This window comes from Phlebotomus papatasi, chromosome 2 (assembly GCF_024763615.1).
Source record: "Phlebotomus papatasi isolate M1 chromosome 2, Ppap_2.1, whole genome shotgun sequence".
Lineage (NCBI taxonomy): Eukaryota > Metazoa > Arthropoda > Insecta > Diptera > Psychodidae > Phlebotomus > Phlebotomus papatasi.
The window spans coordinates 18,031,280-18,040,857 of NC_077223.1; the positions used below are offsets into that span (position 1 = coordinate 18,031,280).

Here is a 9,578-nt window from a genome sequence, read left to right on the forward strand (position 1 = left end):
ATTAATTTTATTGGTTGTTCAGAATGTAGTTGATAATTTCTCTTAATACAATCTTAAATTCAAATTGTCTATAAATTCTGTTCTGATAAGAAATTAAAGATGTGAAGCCATATGGCTAAGCCTTAGATCTGAAGCCCGTATAACACCCCATACCTTCCCTGTCGCACCTGAATATTATGAATCAGAAAGTTAATAATTCCTAAAATAATAGGATTTTTGAATGTTAAAGCCCTATATTCGTAGCGGACTCAGCGTCTAAAGTCTCAGCTTGACGTTACTATCCTATAATTGACCATTTGCAAGTTGTTCGAGTCCTTCGAGTCTTGTTCTGAGCCACCGAAATAGAGTTTCATTTATCTTTTATCCAAGACACTTTTGGAGAATCAAACTCCGGCTGTAACACACGAGTATTCATAGCCGGAGTCTCCTGAGAAGATATTCGAAGATCAGTTTCGAAAGCCAAGGTATGATTCTTTAATATCACACAATTTCTTTTCATTCATTGCATAGCATTTCCTGTTCGAATTTGGAAGTTTTCGAGTAAAATATGTTAATCTTGAATTCTTTCTAAGAAAATGAAAGATACAACGCTCATAGTAATTTCTATCACTTTATAATTTTCCTTATAATCACTTAAAAACGCCTTAAGCGAAGTTACATCAAGTACAATTCATTTTCGCGATTGCGAGCTTTCGGAAAAAGTTTAGTTCGAAAATTCAAAATTGAATTTGATTTTTCGAATGTCAATGCTAACGAGATTTTGTTCAAACAGACTGCATGCAATTTACCTTTTAGTAGAGACCTTCTGAGGAGTCAACCCCTGGCTGTCAATGCATCCTTAATCTATTTTCAAGGCAAGCTATTTCCATTTGATGAACTTTATAAATAAAAAAAAAACAACGAAAACTCAAAAACAGCAGAAAAAAACTTTGCTTTGAAAGACCTTTCGGTGTCATGATTTGAATAAATTTCGCAAATTTACTTCTAGAGGCATTGAAACTGAACTTTTGAAACTTTAGAACTTTTTGCGCTGAGTAATAAAACCAAGAACTTACTGATGTGTAATCTCTTTCTTCCACATCGAATTGAAGGACAAAATCCACAAAATCTCTTTATGATTACTCACACGAAAAATTCCGTGAAAACAAAATACAATAAAAACATTATCATGTCCTTTCTTTATGATAATTGTATTTTCATTCTCACATATTCATCCAATATTTTTTGCCTCAACCACTGTGGTTGGAAGAAATGACAGACAAGAATTTCCCTATATTTTCTCGCAATAGCATCGACCAAATATTTTGTGTGATGGTTTTTTTTTTTAAATATCTCCGTATTACTGCTGATGGATAGCAATAAAACCGAACCATATAGACAATTTTTTTGTTCCTCTTCTAGAGAAAACAGAAAGTAAAAATCACGCTAAAAAACGAGCATGAGATACATAATGATCTTGGAAGAAGAAATCGTGTGGGAAAAGGAGAAAGCTAACAAAAAAAATTTTGCTCAACAAAAAAGAAAGACGTCAAGGACTTAAAATAATTGCCTCACTAGAGGGCCGGACCAGTGAAATCCTCATCATCACAATCGGAGAGAAATTCATCCGTGGGATCACAGATTCGGTCCATATTTTGAATATTTGCCGCCATGATACGCAAATTGTCCACACCAGTCAGAAGTTGCCTAAAAGAAGAACATGAGGGATTTCGGGGCCTTCAGAGAAGCCAAACAAAAGAAAAATCCTTACCGGAGATTATTTTCAGCATTCAGAGCTGCCTGCATGAGTTCTCGGGACAATTGCTGTGATCTAGACATTCTGCTGTAGGAGCGAACATTTGGAGCTGATCCACTACTGCTACTTCCTCCTACTGCTCCTTCTTCCTTCAGTGTCTCATTTTCACGCCTAAGTGCCTCAACTTCGGCCTACACATTAAAAATATTTTAAGTTTTTGACCCAATTGATAAATAAATAAACCGTTATATTATCGAATTGATCCTTGAGAGGGTCTGCAAGCCATTAATACCCGTTCTAATTGCAAGAAATTAATCATCGATGGCGCAAATAAAGGTATCGTGAAATGTAGCAACTCTTAAGAATATCGTAACTGTGTTTGACCACCGCAAAATTTCTAAAAATGAATGATCTATTTTCAAAATTTCAATTTCGAATATCCCAAAAGCCATATTTCCAGTTTTGGTGATTTTTTTGTAAAAATAAAATTTTTTTAGGTATACCTATATAAACAAATAATAGGTAAAATGTATTTCTTTCATAAAAAGAGACGGCAAAGAGTCCCAACTTTGCGGAATTCTCGAACTCACGAGACAGACCTATCCGTTAATTATCGTTTTGCATGATTTTTGGGTGTATACAGGTTTATTACCGTTCAAATTAATTTACAAATCATAAAACAATTTTGCACTAGAAAATTGTTTAAGAAGTGTGCATATTAGAATATTATTTTTGACATTAGTAATATCCCTACGCACAAATAAAAAGACTTAATCTAAGAAAAAAAATCTATTACGATTACTTTGACCAATTCATTACCGATTGGGAGTGATTATAGCCGAGTTGGAAATTTCAAGACCTTTCCAAAAAATCTAAGGTTAAGTAAATCGGTTGAAAAATGAGCCTCCAAAGTGGTTGAACTTTCAAAAAGTCAAAAAGGCGAATTTTCCGATCAAAGGAAGTATGGATCAAATGTTTTCCTGGAGTAGCTCCGAAACATATCCGAAAATCAATTAAAAACTTGGTTCAATTTTGAGAAAAACTGAAAAATATGGTTTTGAGGGGATGAAGAGGGCGAAGGGAGAAAGGAAAAAAGACCGCCCGAGATAGTGTTCCTTTTAGCGTAAAGGGGATCATTGACCAGAAATCGATATTTCTTACAGTTTGACCTCTAGTTCGGGAACAGATATAAGATTAAATTTAAAAAAAAACAATTTCAGAACAAAAATTAATGAGTCTTAAAAAATTCATTGCCGATTAAAACAAATGCAGCCGGGTTGGAAATTTCAAAACCTTTCCATAAAATCCAAATTTAACAAAACCGGTTGAAAAATGAGCCCTCCAAAGTGGTTGAGTTTTGATTTTCAAAAAAACAAAATGGCTAATTTTCCAGGCATAGGTTTGTATGGACGGAATGTTCTCCAGGGACTCCTCCAAAACATATCCGAAAATAATTGAAAAAATTGGGCCAATTTTAGGGTAAAGAAGAAAACGTCTGGAGACAACGTTTTTTTTTATTGGGGGTCACCGAAGATAAGAAATTGATATCTCATAGTATTTAAGATGTAGGACGGTGATAAGTTGAAAAAATCCGTATTCGATGTACTGCTCTCTCTTTGAATTCGAGCAGTAAAATATACATTAAATTTAAGAAACTTATCGGAAAATTATTTTTTTATTAACCACTTTGATTTTTTAACTAATAGTATTTATTCACATCGAGGATTAAAGTTTTTAGTATGTCTTACTATGCCAATCAAGTGGTAACTCATTTCGGGAAACTCAAAGCAATTTGACCAGGGAACCTATGGAGAACCCGGAGAACCCATACATTTTTCCGGCGGCAGCAAAAATCCCGAAAACCAAAATCTCGAAGCAAAAATCCCGAATGTTCAAAATCATGAAAGGGATGAAATTATGTGGAGGAAAATGTTTAGAATAATTTCCCAAGACACAGAAGATTTCTATTTGCCTCCAGCAAGCGCCGGTGCAATTGTGGGTGTATAGCTATGACACTTTTAAGAATTCGGGATTTTGGCTTTCGGAATTTTGGCTTCCGGGATTTTGGCTTTCGGAATTTTGGATTTTGGGATTTTGGCTTTCGGAATTTTGGTTTTCGGGATTTTGGCTTTCGGAATTTTGACTTTTAGGATTTTGGCTTTCGGGATTTTGGCTTTCAGAATTTTGGCTTTCTTAATTTTGGCTTTTGGGATTTTGGCTTTCGGGATTTTGACCGGGACCCATTTTTTCAAAGAACCCTCGGAACTTATACAATTTTTCGGATAACGGAAAATTGGAGCCATTATAATTACTTATAAGTTACCATTTGATCTTAATGGCAAACGGACCTGCCGAAGTCGCGTCTATTCTCCTAGACCCTAGAGATTATATCTTTCCTTACCCAATGAAGACCAATCCCTGCTAAAGGACAAAGTTTATTTAATGGAGTGCTTTCAAGCATCCTGTTATCATATCGGCAATATCGTTAAGAGTACAGTCGTCATCACAAGTAAGAAATTTTCCATGTATTTTTTGTACTTTTTCGGACCTAAATCGATGTACCTGATTAATCTTTCCGGATTGCCTGATCTCTCAGCACGAGGATAAAATTTAGTAACGGTTCCGCATTAAATTAAAATTGATCTTTTTGTCGACTTTTCGGTTATGGGTAAAACCGCCATCTATACGTGACTTTCAAAAGAGCTTCTATAAAATTAAATTTGTCCAAAATGGGTTATTCGTTCTTATCAATTTTTAGCTTATATTATCTAAAATTAAACATCGGAATACACGTAGTTAAATATAGAATTTCAAGACCTTTTCAATGGTAAGCTATATTTCCCGTTTCCAATAAGTTATTCAGCTGAAAATTCAAAAATCGTCTAAGATAGAAAAAGAACTAAAAGGCCGCCTTCTTGACTTTTTAAAACCAAATACAGGGGGTCCAGGGATTATGTATGTTTTCGAGACCGAAAAACTGCGCGAAGTAGTTTTATACACCCAGAAAAAATTGCATTCTCACCATTCTCACAGAAGATTTCTTACAAATGAGATACAGAAATACGCCGTAAGATATGCAAATGTCTTTTAACATCAATTTTCGGACTATTTTCAGCGCCATCTGTACATAAGAAATTCATCTTCTTCGCTTTACGGCGTTATCACACTTGCACATTAAAATTTTAATGTGATTCACATTAATTGTCGCTTGTGAGCGTCCAAATATGTTATTTGTGTCTTTGAGTCACTTAATATTTGGGGTTTTTCTATTTATTGATAAAAAAGTAGACTTGGCCTGCAAAAATACGTTTAAATTTGCCTAAAGCATAAATATTTTTCACATTAAAAAATTAAAGAGAAAATCACATTAATTTTTCGCATTAATGCTATAAATCAATTTATATCAAATTTTGCGGGCCAAGTCTACCTTTTATCAACAAATAGATCAAATTTTGAATATAAAATGATTCAAACATACAAATTACACATTTGGACTCTCACCAGCGACAATTAATATGAATCATATTAAAATTTTAATGTGCAAGTGTGATAACACAGTTAAATTTGCTTTAAAATAAGAAGAAACCGGTTCACATTTACCGCATCAAAAAAGTTGCATGCATTTAAGGCATTTAAGGAAAAATTATTTTTTCTGACTTCCAATTTTTGACACCCTCGTCCTTAAAGTGTTAAAATGCTAGAGAACAAAAGCGTACTCACCGTTAATTGTTTCACTTGCTGCTTTAGCTTATTAGCTAAGGACTGTGCTGCTGCTGCTCTCTTCTGCAGAAATACAGAAGATTGGTTAAATGGCACCTGAAAAACACTTTTCCAACACTCACATTGCTTCTGTCCAGATTCTCTTCCACCTGTTCCATACTCTCGGCCAGCGTAGCACTGTACTGTGTTTCCGTATGCCTCATGCTTTCCAGCGTCCTTTCCAGTTCGGCACTGTGACGCGTCTTATCAGAGAGACGTCTCCTGTTCTCATCCAGTTCATGGCGCAGTCGTTCATTCTCCAGCCTTAGGCGTGCAATTGTCGTGGCGGCGCTTTCTTCCGGGGAGTCCAAATGGGGCAGATCACTGGCAACATCAGCTAACCGGCCACTGTGAATAGGTCCGTCGGAAAGAAAGTCCGGCAGCGTCTGAATCATGTCGGCGGGCGGTTGGTTCACGCTGCTGAAGTCATGACGTTCAGTCAGATCCAGAGAGATGTCCGGAGGTGGTGAATTGTGACCAAAGCGACTGCCCGTTAGATCCAGCGGGATGCTAGATGCACTGGACACAGGCAGATCCAGTGGAATTGTAGGACTGTTGCGATGTAGCGGACTTCGGCTACGTGGAGCTGATGTGAACATGAGGTCAAAGGGCATGTCCGAGGCCATTGAATCTGCCACTGGCCGAGATTCCGCTTCATTGACTGCAAATCCGGGAATTATATCGAAATCCACGGAAAGGGGTGATGTATTGGGAGATCCATTGCCACCAAGGGCAGAATTATTGTACAGTTGCTCAATGATGAGGTGATCCTGCACAAAGTCCGGCAGAGCTGCTGAGAATTCAGAATTACCCAAACGATGCCCGCCCACATTTGATGTGGTGCTCCGGCTCGAGGGCACACTCGCTGGCACAATGGGACTTTTGCCTCGACGCTCCGGACGTGGCGAATTGGGGCTCTCGATGTCATAGTTGGAATAAGATCTCTTGCCGAAATTCGAGGATGTTGTGCCGATTGAGCTTCCTGTAACAAAAAAAAAATTGATTGCATTTTCAACTGGCCCAAAAATCAAATATTTAGGCCAGAAGAAAGTAGGCTGCAAAACTCTTAACTTGAATGCAAATTTAAATTTTTACAATTTATTATAAAAGGAATTTTGGCATTACCGAGGAAGCCCCGCCCAATGATGTTTTCCAAGATATTTTTCAGAAGGAATTCCCATTTAGATGAATTTGTGTTTCATTCGGTATTACAAGATATTTAATTACTAAAATAATCTAGCCTCTAACCATTTTTTCTACTCATGAACTTCCATGAAACTTTCCATAAGAAGTCCTGAAATTCGAAATTCTTCGAACTTCAACGACTTTTTGTGCAAATAGAGTTCCATTTACCTTTTATCCAAGACACTATTGGAGAATCAAAATCTACTTCTGTTTGGGCTAATTCGCTTTCAAAAAATCCAAATTTAAGCAAATCGGTTGAAAAATAGACCCTCCAAAGTGGTTAAACTTTGATCTTTGAAAATTCGATATCGAATTTTTTTCGAACATAGGTAATGGAAGAAATGGCTCCGCTCAGTAACAACTAACAACCTTTCAAAGAGACAAAGCCAAGCCAAACCTTATTCGAAAATCTATCGGAAACCTAAAGTCCAAGTTCATATAAATGACGCTTTAGCGCTGATTGTTGAGCTAAAATAAAAGCAAAAGCGAATTTGGTGGTGCCAGTTGGGATTCTTCGAAATGCAGCGAAAATTCACGTAGAGAAAATGAAAGGTTTTTAATGTGAAAATTGCTTAATTTCTTAAATAATATAATAATAATAATTTATTTCCAATCTCCATTTTTTGCGTCTGCCGCCGACTTCAAAACCGACTTCACCGGGTAAGACGGCAGAAAACCCCGGATCACTAGTCGTATAAGCCGCTGATAATATTACAATAAGTGACATAACAAAATAACTATAACAGTGTAAAACAAATTAAAGTTTACATAGCATTAACAAATTGTAAAAAAAATACAGCAAACATTAAAATTAAGCCATTTTCACAAGAAAATACTTTAAATACTTTAAAATAATTTAGTTGAATACAGTTATTTGGGTTAATTGTGAATAATTGTCGATATTACAACAAAAACATTTCGAAGAAATTTTGAGCTGGAAGACTCATATTCTTCTTAGGTGTCTCAAAATTCAGGATAGGTATGAGAAAAACCCTTTTGTACAACACTATTTTGGTTAATAAGGAATGCAAAAGCACATATTACAAGAAGGGACACAAAACTGCTAATAAGGATAAAATAGATAAGAAAATATTTTGTCGCATTTTAGAGATTTCTGCAACCGCAGCGCCGCCAAACGTTTGTCAATTGAGTTATTTGTGTCTCTATCTCTCTCTCGAGTTGTTGAATTGCGCGCGATTGAGGAAGCTTGTCATTTGAAAATTTTCTCTAAATTTCTTCATGTTTCCGCAAGATTCAAGTGAAAGGGTGTTTAGTAAACAGCTATCCGTCTTCCGACAAAGATATCAATAAGACAATTTATTTTTATGAGAGTTTTTCTTTCTATTATGTCTTTGGCGCAGTAATTTTTTCCGTATTCATTTCGATTTTTTTTAATTTTCTAATTTAATGAGCTTCTTGTAAGCTTATATTGTAAAAATTTAAAGCCTCTGTCTCTTTTATTTTTAAAAATATTACAGTAGACTCTCTCTCAATCGTGAATATGGGGCAAAATGTCATCCGGTTTAGCGATATAATTGAGCGTCAAAGCCTTTGTAAATTCCACAAAAAGCGCTCAATTATAAAGAATCACGATAAAATAGGAAAAACTACAGCGAATTTGAGCAAATTAGCTTCATAATTAAACGTGAAAATTGTCAAAAAAATTTGTCGCCCGATTGAGAAAGAACCGATTGAGCGAGAGTCTACTATAATTCAATTTTGAATTTATCGATTTATCACATTTTACCCATTTTTTTTATATATCGTTTGATAATTTTTTTCACTTCTAGGGGGCAGTGGGGCACCTTTGAAATTGGCATTTTTCACCTATTTTGAAATAAAATTGAGCCTTTTCGTGATATAATTTAGCTTCTCAATCTGTTTGTGCACCTAAATTATATCACGATAAGATTGAATTTTATTTGAAAATAGGTGAAAAATCCCAATTTCAAAGGTGCTTCACTTTTAAAGGTGCCCCACTTACGCCTATGATTTTCTAAAATAATTTTAGTATAAAATGCTCAAAGGATGCATTTTTTTGGTGCACACTGTAATTTTTGCTAGAAACTCGCCAAAGGTTCAGAACTTTAACAGGTTTCTAGCTATGCCATTTAAACTTTCAGATCCCAAGAAAATTTATGAAGTTTTGCAAAAAATATATCACTCAACTTTTTCAGATTATGCAAAGGATTTGTTAAAAAAGGGATTCTTTCTACAAGGGAGCATTACAAAGTCTAAAAGACATAAATAAAATAAAATAGAAAGGAAAAACTTACTCAGATCGTCTGTGTATTCTGTGAGACTGGCTTGTGAGTCAAAGGATGGAAATCTGGGAGATCGCTTCATTTTGGGTATTTCATTGGTGCTATTGGACTGAAGAACCTTGGGACGTGCACCGGTATTGAAGGAATTGGACCCTCCAGGAGCTCGGTTCGTTGAACTTGAGATTCCACTGTCGCGATTGAGAAAATGCTTGAAAGAGAAGGGATTCTCCTCTTTTCTGGGCACCTCAGCTGATACACCTACAATACAAACAACATCCCATCAATTTTTACCCCAAACTCCCCGGAAAATAGGGAAAAAAAGTGACGGGGAGAAGTCAAGGGGGCCTACCATTGTTGTCACCACTTGGATTTTCGGTATTTTCCTCTTCTGCCGTGCCATTAACAACACCATCACTATTTCCTAGGACAGACAGGAGTTCATCTGGGTTTTTGCCACTATTCTCTTTGGCCATACTATACAAAACCACCCTTTTATTTTCAAATAAAAAATTGCGTTTTTTCTCCCACTTGCCAGACGACGGACTTATTTTGACGTCCCCAACTGACAGCAAAAAGCTGTATAACTAGTTTCTGGAAATTTCCGCCAGATGGCACCAAATTGGCGGGATTTTTAT

General features: G+C 35.9%; 1 protein-coding gene across 1 annotated transcript; it reads right to left on the minus strand.

Moving 5' to 3' along the window:
* Positions 1-1,171: 1,171 nt before the first annotated feature.
* LOC129802885 (uncharacterized) lies at positions 1,172-9,523 on the minus strand. The gene is made up of 6 exons (XM_055849076.1): positions 9,293-9,523; positions 8,956-9,201; positions 5,578-6,476; positions 5,456-5,518; positions 1,751-1,926; positions 1,172-1,686 (listed from the first exon to the last, which is right to left on the minus strand). The coding sequence occupies exons 1-6, from the start codon at positions 9,414-9,416 to the stop codon at positions 1,554-1,556; spliced, it is 1,641 nt and encodes a 546-aa protein (XP_055705051.1). The 5' UTR covers positions 9,417-9,523; the 3' UTR covers positions 1,172-1,553.
* Positions 9,524-9,578: the final 55 nt, after the last annotated feature.

Excerpts from the sequence above, each read along its gene's own strand:
- LOC129802885 (XM_055849076.1), bottom strand. The coding sequence starts at position 9,416 with ATGGCCAAAGAGAATAGTGGCAAAAACCCAGATGAACTCCTGTCTGTC. Across the intron at positions 9,202-9,292 it reads TCCAAGTGGTGACAACAATG|GTGTATCAGCTGAGGTGCCC; the intron begins GTAGGCCCCCTT and ends TTTGTATTGTAG. Across the intron at positions 5,519-5,577 it reads AGAATCTGGACAGAAGCAAT|AAGAGAGCAGCAGCAGCACA; the intron begins GTGAGTGTTGGA and ends GTATTTCTGCAG.